This window comes from Pleuronectes platessa, chromosome 6, assembly GCF_947347685.1.
Source record: "Pleuronectes platessa chromosome 6, fPlePla1.1, whole genome shotgun sequence".
Taxonomy (NCBI): Eukaryota; Metazoa; Chordata; class Actinopteri; order Pleuronectiformes; family Pleuronectidae; genus Pleuronectes; species Pleuronectes platessa.
Genome location: NC_070631.1, coordinates 4883846 through 4903836, shown reverse-complemented (window position 1 = coordinate 4903836; position 19991 = coordinate 4883846). Strand labels below are relative to the sequence as shown.

The 19991-nt window shown below is 44.4% G+C and overlaps 1 protein-coding gene across 1 annotated transcript; it reads left to right on the top strand.

The window, feature by feature from the left end:
- The first annotated feature begins 663 nt into the window (after positions 1 to 663).
- On the top strand, positions 664 to 19437 carry cacna1fa (calcium channel, voltage-dependent, L type, alpha 1F subunit a). The gene is made up of 47 exons (XM_053425639.1): positions 664 to 682; positions 1360 to 1568; positions 1702 to 1806; positions 4420 to 4559; positions 4648 to 4793; positions 4881 to 5033; positions 5183 to 5379; positions 5472 to 5575; positions 5671 to 5813; positions 5907 to 5975; positions 6055 to 6121; positions 6219 to 6245; positions 6878 to 7038; positions 7146 to 7371; positions 7469 to 7676; positions 7775 to 7895; positions 8038 to 8110; positions 8243 to 8306; positions 8391 to 8448; positions 8543 to 8636; positions 8768 to 8897; positions 8984 to 9043; positions 9127 to 9233; positions 9360 to 9447; positions 9548 to 9655; positions 9941 to 9993; positions 10093 to 10239; positions 10673 to 10874; positions 11011 to 11169; positions 11282 to 11392; positions 11486 to 11569; positions 12187 to 12207; positions 12298 to 12429; positions 12520 to 12585; positions 12739 to 12830; positions 13137 to 13296; positions 14473 to 14600; positions 14761 to 14857; positions 14950 to 15052; positions 15139 to 15240; positions 15430 to 15554; positions 15874 to 16208; positions 16306 to 16494; positions 17052 to 17449; positions 17965 to 18077; positions 18177 to 18506; positions 19231 to 19437. The coding sequence occupies exons 1-47, from the start codon at positions 664 to 666 to the stop codon at positions 19435 to 19437; spliced, it is 6231 nt and encodes a 2076-aa protein (XP_053281614.1).
- The last annotated feature ends 554 nt before the right edge of the window (positions 19438 to 19991 follow it).

Here is a 19991-nt window from a genome sequence, read left to right as displayed (position 1 = left end):
GCACTCGGGCTCAATCTCAGCTGTGGTTATTTGCTGTGGAAGTGCGCCCCCTGGTTTCCTCTCCTGGTAGTGCACCCTGCTGCTTCTGGCAGAAATCCTTGAAAGTGTTTTCTCTAACACAGTCAATCATTTCCATCCTTTTCATGAACCTCCCAATATAATCTACTCTTCCTATTTGAACTTTAATGGTGCAGCAAACCCCCAGCGGGTCGCAGGAGATTCCTCCCGGTCTCTCTCCACCTTCCTTCCCCTGGAAGATTTCCACTGTCATCCCTTTTAAACGGCTCAGCGCGTCTAATCCTGACGGCTGACCACCGAGGATATGGGGACGCGTTTGTTTTAATATTCCTCCCCTTTGTGTTTCTATGTAGATCAAAACAAATATAAGAGGCAATCGCAGTTTTTAATTTTGTATTGTACGCACGGTGAGAAATTGGCAGAAAGCGACGTTAATTGGATTCCCAGGCTCCAGACTGAGCTGCACCATGTGGATATGAGGCTGCGTCGTTTCCAACTCCTGGGAACTTCTCCTTCTCTTTTTTGGGGGGGTGGTGGTGGAGGTGGCAGGTTTTTATATATCTATGATCCGGTGTGCATCGCAGATCCCCTGAGGAGTTGATGGTGCAGATTTCAGAAGTGAATTCGTGGAGTTGAACTGCGGACATGGAGGGGGCGAAGAAAGGTAGGGACTCCGGATAATGTCTCCGTAGTGTTGGCTGCAAGATGGCACTGCAGGTTTGTGCATTACAGAGAAACCCTTTGGTTCATTACACTTAAAAAGCTTTGTAGAAATCACATGCAAATTGCAAATAGAGAAGGAAGCTGTAGATATGTTTGCTCTGATAGTAAAAATAATTTTTGCTTCAATTAAATTAGAGCATTTTACTTTAATCAATGCACAACTCAAAGTCCTTCATGTGCAGTTTGAACACAGGTGAGATAATACATGCACCCGCAGGCTTATTCCCCGTGCAGGGCGTTAGTGCTGCGGGTTAAGTGCCACACCGCTCCCTATAAAGAAGTAGGTCACATCTGGTCTTATAACGTGAGGCCTTCAGGATCGAGTACCTGTCCGTCACTGCAGCCATGTGGCCACTTGGGTTTGAAATTAAAAACGTGAGCTGATATTAGCAGTGGGATGTGGTGCGAGGTGGGACCAGACCAGACCTGGTGCAGGGTGATTGGATTGTTTTCGTTTTAATCACATAACAGTGAAGGTGTCCATCAATATGACACGCCTACTTCTCTCATGGCAATGAGCTCACATGGAAGGAATAATCAAATCTTAGTGATCATGTTATACCTGTGTTTAAGATTCCATTAACGTCAATACTGTGTGGTTTCATTTTGGTTTGACAGATGCCCCCCCGGGGGAGAATGGAGGCAAGACGGACACCCTCGGGTCCACTGGCTCGGCCAGGAAAAGAGGTGGGGGGGCCAAGAAGGCCATGCAGGCGAACAAGTCTGCCCTCAGGGCCCCCCGAGCCCTCTGCTGCCTCACCCTCAGCAACCCCATCCGCATGGCAGCGCTGGCCCTGGTGGAGTGGAAATATCCTTTCTCTCAGAGGGTTGTGGTGTTTGTGTTCACATCGTCCTGCTTGTGATTCAAACACATGATGAGTTAATGTTGGGAGGAAGAAGTTTGTGCAGTTGTGTGTTACAGTAAAGATGCATTTTATCCCCTTAACTCCAAACCCCAAGCCCTTTGATATTTTCATTCTACTCGCCATTTTTGCCAACTGTGTGGCCATGGGCGTGACCAAGCCGTACCCAGACGACGACTCCAACGCCACCAATCACCAACTGGTGAGTTTCAAATGGAGCGATACCTATTCTAACTTGTATCACAGGAGATAAGCCTCAAACATAAGCTGAGTCGACGAGGTATCACATGGAATCCACCAGATTATTACATATGGAGGAAAACATCCAGACTCAACTCACAGGAAGAATCAACTCTATTCCACTAGTGGGTTTGAACTCTGGGCCTTGAATGGAATGTGTAAAAGAAACAATCTGGAAACTAACAACAAGAACTAGACTCAGTGATGGTCGGCCTTAAAGGAAGCTGGGCTCCTCAAATAAGAGCACACAACAAAATGTAACACAAAACCATATTAAATTTAAAAACCTGGATGAATGTAAAGTCTTCCTAAGGAAAGGAAAATATAATTAGTTTTATTCTTGCATTCATACATTGCACTGATATACGATATATGTAGTTATACATAGATGAATAGATCAATGAGAGGGTGTGTGAGTCATGGGAGATGTTAAAGGGACCAAAAATGCAAATATAACATGAAGCATGAGTTTCTTCTTCATCAGGCCACTGAAGAAGACCTCGGTCCTTGGACATATAGTTTATTTTTAATTCTTTACATTTTAAATGTGACATTATTGATGCTACAAATTGTTTTCAATCATGAAATCACCTGAAGTGGCTCAATTCATATTCTATAAGTTTCCACATCCCTGTTTTCTGAGTCTCCTCTGACTTCCCTGAAATTACTCTAGTCCTCAGGTCGTCTGTGTGTTTCATGACAAGTGTGCAGGAAAAGTCAGTTTTAATGGCTGATAAGAAGTTGTTCATGAGCAGGACAGTGGTCAGTCGTTATCGTGCTGAAGGCAGCAACAATAGCTGAGGTAGTGTTGTGTTGGATGGTCTGTGGTATTAGAGGGGAAAAGTTGCGGTGTGACCTCAGCTCGGTGACCTTGTCAGGGATCATGACTTAGTTAAACACCAACCATCTGCCGGGTCTCACTTCCCTTCCTCTCCGTCCCCCTCTTTCCTCCTCCGCAGCTCATTGTTCTCTGTAGATTCAACCTTTACCTGATCTTCAAACTAAAACAAGTCAAACAAACTAAAACAAGAGGATTTGTTCTATCTCTTTATTGCACCGTGCTGCTTGGAATGATCTGCACGGGTCTGCAGAGAGTCCAGGGTAGCAAATATCTGAGTTTTGTTTGAGGTAGACTATGGTTAAAGAGGGGAGTCGGGTGGGAGGCTGCATCTTACCTGCAGCTCACTGGGTTTGAAACCAGTCAGAGCCCTTTGCTAACTTCTAATCTGCATTTACTGTGAAATAAAGACTGAGAAGTAAATAAGGAAAATGCCCCAAAACTGTTTGTAGCAGAGACAGACACCCACAAATATACACACACCAACACACACACACACACACACACAAACACATACCAACACACACACACACACAGAGCTGCAGCAGGATAGATGTGAGTAGATCCCTTTATTGGATTTCACAGAGGAGGTAATCTGACAGTTTAAGTTTCTCTCCCCTACAGGGACTTAGCATCAGTTAATGTCAGGTTTTGGAGAACGTTACAGTATTTTGAGAATAAACCAGTCGTCTCACATTCAACCACGTCGTGTGCGTGGATGATTAACGGCCTCCTGTAAAGTGCTGGTGACAGTGGAAGCGGTAATTAGCGGCGTTTAGCTCAAGGTTACAGAGGAAGAAGGGATTCCGTGAGAGACTTAAGCGTGTGTTAGGCAGTGAGTTAAGAGGTTAGAAAGCCACTGTTATCAGCCCCTTAGTGATAATAACACACGTTGTGAAGGGAGAAGCGTGAAAAAGACAATTAATGCCTCGTATGGGCGACTGCATTGAGAAGTAATGAAAAGTTTGCCAACTCTTTATCTTACTGTGACGATAACTTGACATTTTCTTGAGTACTCGTTAGGGTTGCAAAATACCGGGAATATTCAAAGTTGGAAACTCTCAGGAATATACAGGAATTAACAGGAATTAACTGGAAATTGTGTGGGTAATTTAAATTAACTGTATTTACCTTGTCATATACAGACATAAATATAAACATTTTGTTTTGTCATAAGCTGATTTTAGCCCCGAGGAAACTTTGGGCACTTGACTATATGCTTCTGCATCTTTGCATCATTCTTAACAAAGTTCTTTGCAGAGTATTTGCAAATGTACACAGCCTTACCTTCTACATTGGCTCGGGTGAAATGTCTCCACACACATGAGAGTGCACGTGGCATTGTTCTGTAGAATAAGATGAGAAAAAAGCTTGTTAAAAAAACACTTATGCATTGTGAGAGATATAAATAGTTGGCCAAACAATTGGAATCGTTGTAAATATTTTACAATTGATGGATAAATGAATGGAAATAGGCTTTATGAACAGATCTAGGACTGTGATGCATGTGATGGAAGAATGCACAGTGGAGGATTGAAATTGCAGCGTGCGTTTTCAATATTCCCAAAATTCCCGAGCTCAATATTCCCATGGAAAGTTTCCAGAAAGTTTCCGGAAATTTACCGGAAATGTTCCGCCCCTTTGCAACGCTAGTACTCGTTCATATTTATTCCTGTCAGTCACTAACATTTAGAGAAAGGTCACTTCAATGGACGTCACCTTCTCCTCTCTCTCCAGGAACAAGTGGAGTACGTCTTCCTCGTCATCTTCACCATCGAGACCTTCACTAAGATCCTTGCCTACGGTCTAGTCATGCACCCCAGCGCCTACATACGCAGCGGATGGAACTTGCTTGATTTCGTTATCGTCATCGTCGGGTACTGTGGAGCTTCACTCAGTCAAGATTGCCCAAATGTTGTGTCATTGATGAAACAGTAAAGATGCTTGTTCTCTGGGCCTGTGCAGGTTGTTCAGTGTGATGGCGGAGGCCATGACGGATCATAAGCCCGGGGAGGCCCATCACGCCGCGGGGAAACCGGGAGGCCTGGATGTCAAAGCGCTCCGAGCGTTCAGGGTGCTGCGACCGCTTCGACTCGTATCCGGAGTGCCAAGTGCGTCCGTTGTTTGTTGTTTGTTTGTTTGTCGATTGTGTTTTTCTATGCATCAGTCCATTGAAAAGTGTGTGTTTGTGTCATCAGGTTTACAGATTGTGTTGAACTCCATCATGAAAGCCATGGTCCCCCTCCTCCACATCGGTATGCTGGTCATGTTCGTCATCATCATCTACGCCATCATCGGCTTGGAGCTCTTCATCGGCCGGATGCACAAGACGTGTTACAACATCGGCTCAGGTCTCTGCTCTGTGAACAAGATCAGAAGTGGACGGGCGCTGAGCCGAGCACACACCTTCCCCAAGTTATTTCAGCATATCCAATAATCTAATAATTTCTGTTTTCCTGGGTGTGTAAACTCACCTCCTGGTCTTTCTCCTGTGCCCCAGGCCTCATGGTGGAGGACGACCCGTCACCTTGTGCGTTTGCCGGCAGCGGACGCTTTTGTTTCGGCAATGCGACCGAGTGCCGGGGGAAGTGGGAGGGTCCCAACGGCGGCATCACAAACTTCGACAATATTTTCTTTGCCATTCTGACTGTTTTCCAGTGCATCACTATGGAGGGCTGGACAGATGTGCTCTACTGGGTATGCAGATGTGCTGCCACGTCCCTCACAGTTTGTGTTTAACTCTAAACTTAAATTGTCTAACAAAACTTTCTCTCTTGGGCTCTGCGCAGATGAACGACGCCATTGGGTTCGAGATTCCATGGATCTACTTTGTTTCTCTCGTCATCTTTGGATCCTTCTTCATCATCAACCTTGTATTGGGTGTGTTGAGCGGGTGAGTGGTCACTGCAGTGCACGTCTTGATTCTCTACACAAAATCTGTTTTTCTAAGTTCTCTAAGTTTTTCTATCGGTGTGTGATTACCCACAGAGAGTTCTCCAAGGAAAGAGAGAAGGCGGTGGCGCGTGGCGAGCTGCAGAAGGCGCAGGAGAGCAAACAGCTGGAGGAGGACATGGTCGGCTACATGGACTGGCTCATCGAGGCCGAGGACGTGGATGAGGAAGGAAACAAACGTTAGTGTGACGCACGTTTACATGGACGCACACAAGCACGCACACTTAATCCACGTGTCCTTACCTCTGTACAATCTGTGTGTGTCCCTGAAGGTGCTGCGATCGCAAAGAAGAAGATGATGAAGAAGTTCGGCTGGTACAAACACAATGAGGACGGCGGAGGTGCGTCAGCTGTCACTGTTTGTTCTTGTGTTTATTTTATATGATCAATATGTCTGACAGCAAATCTCTGTTTTATCAGCGGAGTCGGACTCTGATGATGACATCGCGTACCTCGATGACGACAACGGCTTCTGTGCTTCTCTCATGTGAGGAAACAGAGGAACGTCAGTTGTCTTTGTTTTGACTCAGAAGAGGAGGCTGGTTATTAATAACTCTTTGTTTCTCCTCGTCTTGTTTTCTCAGGGCGAAGATGATGGCCAACAGCTTCTGGTGAGACTCAACATTACACACTGTGTGAAATATTAATGTGATGAAGAGCATGAGCCTCCAGTGACGTTCTTAGCTCTCCCAGTTGGAGCGTAACAATAAAATACACTGTTTTTATGATTGATAACATTTAGTTTGATTGATTTATTGTTCAAGATGGAGTTAACATGATATGTAGGCGTTATATGCCAAAATTTTTGTTTTCCCAAAGTCACAGCACTTTCTTGATATTTCTAAAAACAAATGAATAAATTTAAGTTCAATCATTTTTGTTATCTTGATAGCAAAGACAAATACAATCTGTTTTTATAACAAATCTTAAATTGTATGATATTTTAAAATGCACTAGAATATAACTTAATGTTCCTTAAGACTCTTCAGTTTATTGTCTGTTAGAGCCCGACCGATTTATTGATCAGCTGATAGACAAATCGGTATCAGCATTTATATTTGCAGATGCTAATGAAAACTTTTGATTGACAAAATATACACGGAAGAAAAGCTGTGCGTTTATGTTTATATTTTACGTTAGATGATATTTATTTTCTTAATTCAAGTTCTAGTGTTTATAGGCCGATAAATGTGTATCAGAGATGTTTTACTGCCTCAGGTTCTAATGTCCCCTCTCCCCTCAGTGACCAGCTGTGTCAGCTGAATCACACCATGAGGAAGAATTGCCGAGTGGCTGTGAAGACCACAAACTTCTACTGGCTGGTGCTGCTGCTGGTGTTTCTCAACACGATGGCCAGTGCCTCCGAGCATTACGGACAGCCGAAGTGGCTCACAGAGATGCAAGGTGGGTAGGACCACGCTCCTCCGTGTCCCCAGACCCTCTGTCCACTTCTGATTCTGGAGAGGAATCTAAACCCAGCTCCACCTCTTCCTCTCTGTCCTGGTCCACAGAGCGAGCCAACAAGATCCTGCTGCTGCTCTTCACCCTGGAGATGCTGTTGAAGATGTACGCCTTCGGCCTGCAGATCTACTTCATGGCGCTGTTCAACCGCTTCGATTGCATCGTGGTGTTTGGCGGCATCCTGGAGACAATGCTCGTCGAGCTGGAGGCCATCCCGCCCATCGGCATCTCCGTGCTGCGCTGCATCCGCCTGCTCAGGATCTTTAAGATGACACGGTAACTGAAACACAGAGCTGGACCGGGACAGCTGCCATCTTTGACCCGTCCTGTGTGCATTTCCTGAAGTGTATCCGTTCTCTCCTGTTGCTGGCAGGCACTGGGCCGCTCTGTCCGACCTCGTCAATTCACTGCTCAACTCCATGAAGGCTATCTGCTCCCTTCTCCTGCTGCTCTTCCTCTTCCTCATCATCTTCGCCCTGCTCGGCATGCAGCTGTTCGGAGGCAAATTCAACTTTGACGAGATGCAGATGAAGAGAAGTACATTCGACTCCTTCCCTCAGGCTCTGCTCACGTGTTTCCAGGTGATTTACTTCCCCAACTATACCTTGCTTGTATCTTTCAGCTGATCTATATGCCGTGGTGTGAATGACGGCTTGTGTCTGATGGTTTGTCTTTGCAGATTCTCACAGGAGAGGACTGGAATGCTGTGATGTACGACGGCATCATGGCCTACGGGGGTCCCATCTTCCCCAACATGGTGGTGTGCATGTACTTCGTCATCCTCTTCGTGTGTGGTAACTGTATCCTTTTCCAAGAGGCCATCAACAGATCAATGATGATTGTAAACGGATCTCTGGTCCAACTGTGGCCTGAAGGGTTCAATTTAGTCTTTTAATTTCCAACGGAGAATGAAGGAATGTGATTCCTTCATTTTGTGGTCAGACATCCTGCTGAACGTCTTCTTGGCTATCGCTGTGGACAACTTGGCCGGAGGCGGAGGAAAGACCAAAGTGGAGTAAGTTTGACTCAATGAAGGGTTGGGTAGTGAAAGGCTGTAGCAGACACGTCCACAACAGACTTCTGCTTTTATTTCCTGCTACTTTCACACTGAGTAGTATATTAATTGCGTTTAAATCTTTTTTTTCAGAGAGAAAAAGGACGACGAAGAAGAGTGGGATGACGATGAAGAGAAAGAAGATGAAGATGCAGGGGTAGATATTGTTTTCTTACTTTTTAATTTAAAACCAGATGAGACACCAAAGTTCAGAGCCTTTGATCGGGGGTTGTGTTTGTAGAACGATGAGGACGACTGGCAGGAGAACGAGGAGCTCAGAGCCATCGAGGGACTCGAGGGTGAGTGAGACGGACGTCGCTCTGCAGGACAAACGCTGGACGTGCAGGTCAACGTGGAAACTGTCTCATACCTTTGCACCTCATTTCATTGTAGGCGTTGCTCCTTTGAAGGCGGACTTCTCGCCCAAAGAGAAGATCGTACCAATTCCTGATGGGAGCTCCTTCTTCCTTCTTGGAAAGAAAAACTGGTAATCTGAGAAGATGTGATTGTTTTTCACCATGAACCCAATTCTACTAGATTCTATAAAGCTTTTTAACATTAATTACTAATTCCGCACCAAGTAACTCGACACTTTCCCAATTTCCTTCCGATCCTCAGTTTGCGAGTCGCCTGCCACAACCTCATCCATCATCCCTACTTCACCAACTTGATCCTCGTCTTCATCATCTTCAGCAGTATCTCCCTGGCTGCTGAGGATCCAATCAAATCCCACTCGTTCAGAAACATAGTGAGAACAAAGCACATCAGAGCCTCGCTGGCCTTTTTTCATGCAAACTTTCAAACCTCACACTCGGTTCCTCTTCTCCTCCTCAGGTGCTTGGTTACGCTGATTATGTGTTCACATCAGTTTTCACGGTGGAGATCGTCCTGAAGGTAACGGAGACAGAAATAAACAGGATGACTTTCAAAATGAAACAAGTGTGTGAACGTTCCTCCTCTTCCTCTCTGGTGTCTAGATGACGGTCTATGGAGCTTTCCTGCACAGCGGCTCCTTCTGTAGAAATGCCTTCAATCTCCTGGACCTGCTGGTCGTCGGTGTGTCGCTCGCCTCCTTCTTCCTGCAGTGAGTAGACGCCTGGGGGACGCTGTCTTCAAACAAAAGACATCGATCAGAGACACTTTTTTTTTACGCCTCTGATTCAATTTCTTTTATTTCTCTTGAAATTCTTTAAATCCTTGTTGCTCTCAGTTCAAGCGCGATCTCAGTGGTGAAGATTCTCCGAGTGCTGCGTGTGCTCAGGCCTCTTCGAGCCATCAACAGAGCCAAGGGGCTAAAGGTCAATTATAGTCACTTTTGTTGTGATTGTAAAAATCATACATTTAAAGGTTTGTTTATTTAAAGCTAACACACTGTTTGTGTTGTTACTATGTTCACAGAATGTGGTGCAGTGTGTGTTCGTGGCGATCCGCACCATCGGTAACATCCTGATTGTCACGACCCTGCTTCAGTTCATGTTTGCATGTATCGGAGTGCAGCTTTTCAAGGTGCGTGATCAAGACTTCAACCACCAAAGTTCACACAATCATAGATATCATTTTAAATGTGCCAGACTTTCTTTTCCATCAAGATCCATTAATTATTCTCTGAGAAATCGGAGAAAATGTCGAAAAATGCCCCTTTTTCTGGATTTTGCAGCAAAATTGTATTTGCTCTGTCTTGGCCTGTGTTAAAAATGGAAAGAGGTGAAAACCCAACGTCCTCTCTGGAGGTAAAGTAGAAGAAGTAAGCGGCTGTTGAGGGTTTTCACTTCTCTGTGCTTCACGTTACAGGGCCGATTCTACAGCTGCACAGACGAAGCCAAACACACTCCAGACGAGTGCAAGTCAGTGTCCTGGTGTCATTTCTCTGCAGAATTGAAAGAACCTTTAAGATGCTTGTGTGTCATCAAACGTGTGTGTGTCTCCTGCTTGTTTGTTTCCAGAGGAACGTTTGTTGTCTTTAAAGACGGGGACATGAACCACCCCATGGTGAGGGAGAGGATCTGGGAGAACAGCGAGTTCAACTTCGACAACGTGCTGATGGGAATGCTGGCTCTATTCACCGTGTCAACATTCGAAGGCTGGCCACAGTGAGTAGAGACGATGGGTCACGAATGTTGAGCAAATGTTCCCACACACTGTAGATTAAGATGGATTACATGTGACTTCCATTGAACAGAAATGAAGCCAAATTATCCTGGATATGGGGGCTGCCATCTTGTGCCTAGATAGTGGTGATTGTGGTGTGGAGCCGCGTGAGCCAGTCATGACATTTCATTTTTTATAGCATCAAATAACTAATTAAAAACCAAACTTACCAAAAATATAAAGATGTTAAATGATCAAAATGAAAAGAACTAGCCCACCTAAAAAGACAGAAAGCCTCTTTGTGGCTTGGACTATTTAGTTGCGGGAGGAGGAGGCGGGGTTTATGATGTGTACTGCAGCAAGACACCAGGGGGCGATCACAAATGACATGTCGTTCACTCACTGTTTTATTTTAACTGTTTTTTTATTATAAAGGCTCCTCTACCGGGCGGTGGATGCCAACGCGATCAACCGTGGGCCCATCTACAACTACCGAGTGGAGATCTCCATCTTCTTCATCATCTACATCATCATCATCGCCTTCTTCATGATGAACATCTTCGTGGGTTTCGTCATCATCACGTTTCGAGAGCAGGGAGAGGCGGAGTTTAAAAATTGCGAACTCAACAAAAATCAAGTCGGTTCCTGTGTAAAACAATTCATTTGTAATTTTTAAGCGTTGTCGTGATTACTCTTGAATGAGTTGTGTGTTTGTTGGATGGTGAATAACTCGCTCTGGTCTCTTTGCCCCCCCCCCCCCCCCCCCCGTGCAGCGTCAGTGTGTGTACTACGCCCTCAAAGCTCAACCTATAAAGATTTACATCCCCAAAAACCCCTCCCAGCTCAAATTCTGGAGAATAATCAACTCCAGTCAATTTGAATACATCATGTTTGTGCTGATTCTGGGAAACACACTCACTCTGGCTGTTCAGGTAACACACCTCACACACACAAATCGCTGCTCAGAACAGACACACACACACAAAGAGAGAAACACTCATTAATCTCAGTGTTGTGATGATTTGTACGTTTTTGTCCTCTCAGCATTACGAGCAGTCTAAAATGTTCACCTCCGTCATGGACATCCTCAACATGATCTTCACGGTGGTTTTCACCATAGAGATGATCATCAAGCTTCTGGCTCTGCGGGCTCACGTGAGGATCCTTAATCTTTCTAAACCAACGTTCACAGCGACTGCAGTTTTCTTTTTCCGCTGACGGTCCCTTTGCTCATTTGTCTTCACGCAGCATTACTTCATCGATCCCTGGAACTCCTTTGATGCTTTGATCGTCGTGGGGAGTGTGTTGGACATCGCGGTCTCGGAGCTCAGTGTAAGTTCCCCTCACACGGTGTAGTGACAGAACCCGGCCTCCTCCATGTTAGCAGACGGGACATGGATCAAAATATAAAGGCAATATACATAGATTTCACTCAGAGGTGGTTTCTGTCACTGCTGGTAGCTCTCATCCATCTGATGTGTTCGTTTTGCTGATAAATTTGTTTTTTCATTAGTTATTTGATGGTGAAATAACGGGGGTCCTGGCCAAGGGCACTTGGGACATGCAGACCGGGGGAGCTGGGGATCAAACTACACTTCTTCTGATTAGTGGACGACCCACTCTACCCTCTGAGCCTCAGCTGCCTTTACTTTAGTATTTATGAAAGTTTCATTTAAGACGTGACTGACTGAGGAACTGATTTTCTCTGGGAGCTTCTTCCAGAGTCTAGAGCTGCAGTATCATATAATAATAATAATACTGGTTTAGACAACTAAAAAAAACTTAAACTTAAAAAAAGAAATATATATATATATATATATAATTGACTAGTAAAACAGGAAAAGCAAATAGTTAAAGTGAATTAGCTTGTTGTTCACTGTGATTTTTCAATCTCTTTTCTTCTCCATACGTCCTCTTCCTGTTCTTGATTTCCTGAAACGTTGATCCAGGGAGGAGGCAACCACGGCGAGGTGAGAGCTGAACACAACCACCAGAGTTTAACATGTACGAGCTGTATTTACCTTGTTTTATATGAATTATTATTATTATTTCCTTTCCAGGGCAGTAAAGGAGAAAGTGGAAAAGTGTCCATCACCTTCTTCCGATTGTTCCGCGTCTTGCGTTTGGTCAAACTTCTCAGCAAAGGAGAAGGTATCCGAACTCTCCTCTGGACGTTTGTCAAGTCGCTCCAGGTCAGTGCAGCACAGAGCGAATCATTCACATGACGACAGGGATGATTGAATAAAAGGCTGATTTCAGTCTGTTGCCTCTTTCCTGCTCAGGCTCTGCCATATGTTGGTCTGCTCATCGCCATGATCTTTTTCATCTATGCTGTAATTGGCATGCAGGTGAGTCGTCCAGGATGAGAAGAGCCAAGCAACTCTTTTTAAATGGTTTCATTTTCATAACCAAAAGTGTAATCGATTACAGTATAGAGCAAACAAAAGAGTCACAAAATCATTACCATATGTCTCTCACAATGTGCACTGATCTGCCTGCAGACCTTTGGGAAAGTGGCCATAGACGACGACACACACATCAACAGGAACTGCAACTTCCAGACCTTCTTCATGGCCGTCCTGGTGCTTTTCAGGTCAGTCGTTATCATATCATATCTTTTAACTTGATCCTTCCCTCAATGGAGAAACTTCTCGATGGTTTACCATGACATTTGGTAGAAGGATAGGACTAGGGCCAAGAAAGAACTCCTTTCATGCTTTGAATCATCAGAAATTAAGTTTAAAAATAGGTTTAAATTCTGTAAAGTCTTGACAGTTTTTCTGCTAATATCAGAGATTTTTCTGACCAAGCCCAAGTTATGCCCCCACACAGTATCACAAATTTCCTGCATTAATTAAAACTAGATTTGAAGGTGGTGTTAATGAACGTGTCCTTGTAGGTGTGCCACTGGAGAACAGTGGCAGGAGATCATGTTGGCAGCTCTGCCCGGCAGACGCTGTGACCCAGAGTCCGACACCGAGCCGGGCGAGGAGTTCACCTGCGGCAGCAACTTGGCCTACATCTACTTCATCAGCTTCTTCATGCTCTGTGCTTACCTGGTGAGCGACACAGATTACTGCTCACACTTAGTCAAACACTCCTGACTCTAAATTAAATGTAGGCATAATTAATTCAGCGTTGCGTTTTAAAGACTGTGAGGTCAGGTGGGATAAAAGTCAGATTAAAGAAGAGAGAATAACAGTTTTAAAAGCTTAAACTGTCTTCTCCAATTCCCCGCTCTGATACAGAACTTCCAGATCCGTGGATTCTGTTAATCCAGAGAGCAAATCACAAAATCCTGATTTAAACAGTGTGCAAATATTTTTGGTAACATTCCAGAGACCTCAGTTCTATTTTAAGACTATTTTTATGAATCTGAAGTACGGATTCATTAAGTGATTAGTGAGTGCGATATTTAAATCCAAACAAACCAAAGTGTTTCTACATTTTTATAACCCAGAAGAGTTTAAACCTCTTGTTCCCATCACTTCACATATTTGACTCCATCGTGGATTTTAAACCTCCTCCCTGGTTTGACCATTTTTTTCAGTCTGAGCTGTTTCCTTATTCCTCGAAGCCTGATTTCCAACCACAGAATCCAGGTTCCTGTTCCTTCCCTTCAAGTGTTTCTCACGTCCCTTCCATGGTTTCCTCTCTTGTGGGCAGCTGACCTCCATCAGTCTGTGTGTGGTCCTTCGACCTTTAGCTGACACCAACTGAGACCCTCCTACCAGCTCAGAGTAGACCTGGACGTCTGAGTCCTGCTGTGGTTTGCTATATTAGAACAACTAAAGGCAAAATGCCAGACTTTAAATTCTATTCAAACTGCTCTTATTAATGAGCCAATAACATAAGAACTTCTAACGCCTTAAAGCAACATGATGCAACCACTTTATTTTACCTTAAAATAGCAGTGTCATTAAAATGTGTTTAATTGGTCTCTGACATTGAATATGGAGAAAGTTTCCTCTTTCATTCCTTCTCACACTGAACGTCTGTTCTGTCTGTTGTGAAAAACTAATTTCACAATAATTTCCAGCGAGTTGAAGAGTAAAGCTGAACTATAGATCGATTCAAAATAATTAAAAGACAGTATTATAACTTAGAGATTTCTTTAAGGGTAAATTATACTGATTAATAACTACTAATAATGGCTAAGGGTCTTTTTTTGACAATGGTTCAAATCTCGAATATAAGTGATGTGTCAAACATGTGTCCCTCCTTCTCTCTCTCAGATCATCAACTTGTTCATCGCCGTCATCATGGACAACTTTGAATACCTGACTCGAGATTGGACCGTGCTCGGGACTCACCACCTGGACGAGTTCAAGAGAGTTTGGTCCGACTACGACCCAGAAGCTGTGTGAGGCTCTTTCCTCGTTTTCTCTTTCCTCCTCTTTCGCTCAGCTCCTCTGTCTTTGTGCCATCTCACTGTCCGAAAAGAAAAAAAATGCACATCAGTTGCAGACTCTTACGATTCTACTTCAGTAATTGTCTGATTTGTGTTTGTGTGCTTTTTGCAGAGGTCGTATAAAACACATTGAAGTGGTCACTATGCTGCGAAGGATTCAGCCGCCGCTCGGGTTTGGAAAACTATGTCCTCATCGAGTTGCTTGTAAAGTAAGTCCCCACAGTCAGTGCCTCCCATCGGGCTCCAGGGGTCGGATCAGATGGACGGATCTCACTCCCTCTGCTTCACCTTGTCCCCTCAGAGACTCGTGGCCATGAACGTCCCGCTGCACCATGACGGGACGGTCACCTTCAGTGCGACTCTGTTTGCCCTCGTGCGAACCTCACTGAAGATCAAGACTGATGGTGAGTCCGTACAACCCACTCATCCACACTGGTCTGACTGGTGTGAGGTGTAAACTGGCTGCTGATGGGTTTGTTGTCCCCCTCAGGTCCCATCGACCAACAGAACGAGGAGCTGAAGGTGATCATCAAGAAGCTGTGGAAGCGCACCAAGCCCAAGCTCATCGATGAGGTCATTCCTCCCCCTAGAGGTACATCACAAAATTACATAGATGCCATTAAAGCAATAGAGAAAACAGACATCACTCTGAATATAAAAAAATGGTAACCTGTTTCTTCCGAGAGTAAAATAGCAAATAGCCTCATTCAGCTCCTCCCCCCTCCACCACCTACAGAGTACAAGTTCTTCAGTTTTTCATTTCTCTCTTTTTCCTCCCCAGGGGACGAGGTGACTTGTGGGAAGTTTTACGCCAGCTTCTTGATCCAGGACTATTTTAAAAAGTTCCGCAAGAGGAAGGAGAGGGAGAGGAAATCCAAGAGGAAGGACAGGGCGGCTTTTCTTCAGGTGACTTTGATATGAGATTTGTTTTGTGTAGTAAACAGTATTCTCATAATTTAAATCTTTGAATGTGCAAATATTGTTCCTTTCAAATGTTTCTTAGTTCATTTAAACGTGGTGTGTGTGTGCTGGAGGTTTTATTCATCACACAAGCTGCAGAAGCTTAACCACTTCAGCAGATGAATGTGAAAACAGTATCTAGTTTCTCTACATATACAGTTCAAGATTCTGCAAAGTTACAGTAAAACAATCAAACTAACTTCTGTGTTTCTTTGTAGATATGTACATTGTAAACATTTGGGGGTTTATTCTCCTGTATTCTCAGCAAGGGCTGCGGACGCTGCAGGACCTGGCTCCAGAGATGCGTTTGGCGATGGCCTGTGACCTGGAGGAAGAGGAGGGTGTAGACGGAGAGATGGCCACCGAAGAGATATTTGACCGTGAGCATGGAGCCTCGGTGAGCAGCGTGCCGATGCCCCTCCTAGAGACTCTGGTGGAGCAGATGACCGTTGTGATCGAGCCAGAGCCCAGGAAAACCAACGGGGGTGTGATCACAGAGCAGGTGACGGCCCTGCAGGAGCACCAGAAGCCGGGGTCAGAGCACGGGGGCGTAGACGTGGTGACGGAGCAGCCTGTGAGGTCGGAGTGCCCCCCCATCAGGTGAGTTCCTCTCATCTGTCTTTATTAAATCATTGTTTCTGGGCATTTTAAGGAAAGTCATCACGAGTTTCCTCATTTTCCTGCTCTCTACCGACAGGGTGGACGCCCTCAGCGAGTTGCCTCCTCCTCCTCCACCTCCTCCTCCTCCTCCTCCTCCTCCTCCTCCAGAGACATCAGGGGGAGCAGAGGTTGTCACTGAAGAACCGGCTGTGGCAGATACGACTCAAGTATCTGAGCAGGTTTATAATATTGAAGGCGATGCTGCACTTTTAGCATCAGAAGACAGGTAAGAATCAAATGGAGCAGAGAGTTACAGATTATTATAAATGAATAGGAAACTAAAAGTGTGACATTTTTCAAAATGTCAATTTTTGTGTTGTTGTGTATAGTTAGATTAGAAGATCTATTTATTGTCGTTCTCTGAAGTGTGAAACTTGATGACACCCAAATGGGAAATATAAAAAATTGTTAAGGTCCCTCAATTAATATATCTGATATTTTTGGGTTAATTCCCACCAAAATAACAGTATAAAGACAATTTATTGTGTTTGTACAGTGGGTTATATAGGGAATTATTTCTTGATTAAAGGAAGTCACTGGTCCTTGCGAGGAAATAGTCCCTCCCCACAGAAACCTGCAAAACCAACTGTTTTTTTGTTTGTACAAAGATATTACATTTTAATAAGCAAGCTTTAGAGCTGCTTGTACACTTCATATGTAAAGAAACAGATGTGAGAGCTGTAATAATCCTCCCGTTTATATCCCGGTGTGAATGTGAGGAAGCATTTTGCAAAGTGTTCCTTTAATAACATCTATTAACGGTGAACATCTTGGATTTCATAGGTACGTGTATCCAGAACCTGTCTCTCCTGTACCTCCGGAGACCGGCTACGATGCACAGAGCTTGAAACCAGCCAGCAGCGCAGGAGAGATTCCTTATGAAACCCAAGAGTCTAACGGCTTCATCAGCAACGATTACATCAGCACCAACATGAATGGAGGCAGCGTCCCCGTCAGCCCGACTCCCTACGCCCCCCCGAACGGCTACAACGGGAACGGATACTCCAGCTACACTGAGAACGGAAGCGTCATCAGCATGAATGGAAACGGAAGCACGTTGAACGGCGGCGATGAAAACGGCAGCTCTCTGACGAGCTACAATGGGAACAATGGTTACAGTGGGACTGAAAACAGAGGCACTCAGTTTATTAGGAGAAGGCTACTTCCTAACATCCCCAAAGGTCAGACACATACTTTAGTTTTGCTTTGTTTTACTGTTGTTTGAAATGACCTTATCTCACACAGACGTATGGACTTTGTGAGACTATCTTTCCACTAAGCATCATTCTTAACAGATTTAATATCAAAGTGTTTACTTTGTTATTAATGTTCAGTTAAGTCATCACTGGGAGTACTGCTCAACCTATAAAAAAACAATAATGAAACAATAATACTTATAATAATAGTACCTAGAAGAACAAGAACTTGGGGCAGAGGGCGTCTAACAAATGGTACATTTGGTTGCATTATGGGATATATAAATAATATGACCAGTTTAACTTCTAATTGAATAATCAGAGATGTTTAATTACAAAACAATGTTTTATTCACCTTCTAACTATGATTTGGAATAATCACCAATTATTTCTGCATGAGATTGTAGGTGTATACTTTAGCTGGTAATGGCAAAGCCCCCCCCACACACACAGGGTGATAGTGGCCTCACCCACTTCCTAATGGTTCCTTATTGTTCCAGGTCGTACGCCAGCCTTTAACCTGCAGTGTCTGAGGCCTCAGAGCAGCCAGGACGACCTCCCCATCCCAGGGACCTATCGTGGAAACACATCCCAGTCCAGGTCCCGTCTACAGGTACAACCACTGCACGGAGCTTCTCTCAAACGGTTTACAACCACCACAACGTTTTGCATCTGGTTTCACTGGTCTTCTGCTCTTGCCCCCTTGTGTCAGACCCAGCAGAGCATCGAGTCCCGGCCCGGCAGCGTGTCCTCGATGTCTACGGCCTCCTGGGTAAACACAACAGCAGCTGGCGGCGCTCCTGTCCCGGGAATAATCCCACCCTCGGGGCGCAGGGGCAAGCTCATCTACTCTCCTATGATGCTGGTGGACGAAGCCACCGGCAGCAGTCAGCCGATGTGGAGCGACGGCTCGGCCAGCCTCCCAGCAGGAAGCCAGCCCGGCTGGTACCCTGGACAGACCAGGAGCTACGCCAGCATGAGGATACCACCGGTCAACCAGGGCTACGTGAACAAAGGCAGTGCCGACAGTCTGGTTGAGTCGGTGAGTAAACATATAACAACTTATAAGCATATAGATCTGGACATTTCTCACAAACATTTTTATGAATAGTAAGATACTTGATTTGCGGAAGGGTTCAAGTGTTATATTAACTTTATTTAATCCTATCGGGACAAGACTGTAGATTTGTTCCCCATCACTTTCATTGGAGACTCTCACCTCCTGTCTCTGTCTGTAGTTACAGAGGTAATGTGGCGTTCAAGGTCTATTTTCTGTTAGACTAATGCACCTTATCTTCAATTACGGGGAAGTAATTCTGGGACTCTGATATTCATTCATATCTGTCCTGCATGATACATGGCTTGTATTTAATTAATTATGGTCTTGAAGGGTCTGTGAAAGGATCTATTTGTGGTTGGTATGAACAGGAGGTATAAATACAGCAAGAAAAACTTGTAGGACTTCTCAAATATACCAAAATATGCATGATATGGTAAATATCATGCATATTTAGTATCAAATACCATACAAAAAGATCTAATTCCATATTCAGCCAGACAAACACAGATAAAGAAATGTTGACTTAAAATGCCAATATCTCTATTATTATTTTGACAGATAGCAGTGTAATAATTTCCTATTCTACTGTACTTTTTACAATATAATAAAAGAGAAAGAAATTAAGTTGCTGCTCAGTGGTGCCCATTTTGCACGAATGAGTATCTGAACACAAAATCCTGTCTCACATATTTGTTTCTCTCCTCAGATCCTGATCTCCGAGGGTCTGGGCGTCTACGCCAGGGATCCCAAGTTCGTGACCTTCGCCAAGAGGGAGATCGCCGAGGCCTGCAACCTGAGCATGGACGACATGGAGAGCGCCGCCACCGACCTGATAGCTCGCGGCGGCAGTCAGTCCCTCTCTCGCTTTGAGGAGGAGCTGGCCGATGAAATGAACTGTGTGATCACTTACTGAGATCAGAGAACTGTGGGAGAAAGTGAAGTACGAAGTTCTACAGGAAAAAGAGGAGCGTGAGAGTCTTTTTTTTTTTTTTTAAATGAGGTGTTTGTTTATATCTTCTGTGGAGAAAAAAAAAAAAGGAGACATGACGTTTGTTGTCTCGTGACTGAAATGCTTTTGTTTGTGGATGCCAAAACACAAATGCACTTATTTTAAGAACACGTCAGGATGTGGCAGGACGCGAGCGGGTTCCCAGGGATCGCTGTGACCGCGTCAGGCAGAAGAACCTGCTGAGGATCACAGCAAACAGTTGCTCTTAGCTTTATGACAAAGGACTATTTTACATTGTAATTCTCTTTTGTATTGTACGTGAATTGTTGACATTTTTGTTCGAGTGTGTGTTCAGTTGCAATCATGGCACATGCACACATAGACTTTAAATATGTTAAACTATTAGATCGATAACACTCGTATACTTACACAGATGAGGAGATCCAGTTCACGAGTGCCCAGCAGCATTCACTAATTTAGAGAAATATTTAAATATATTATATTTAATATCCTCTAAG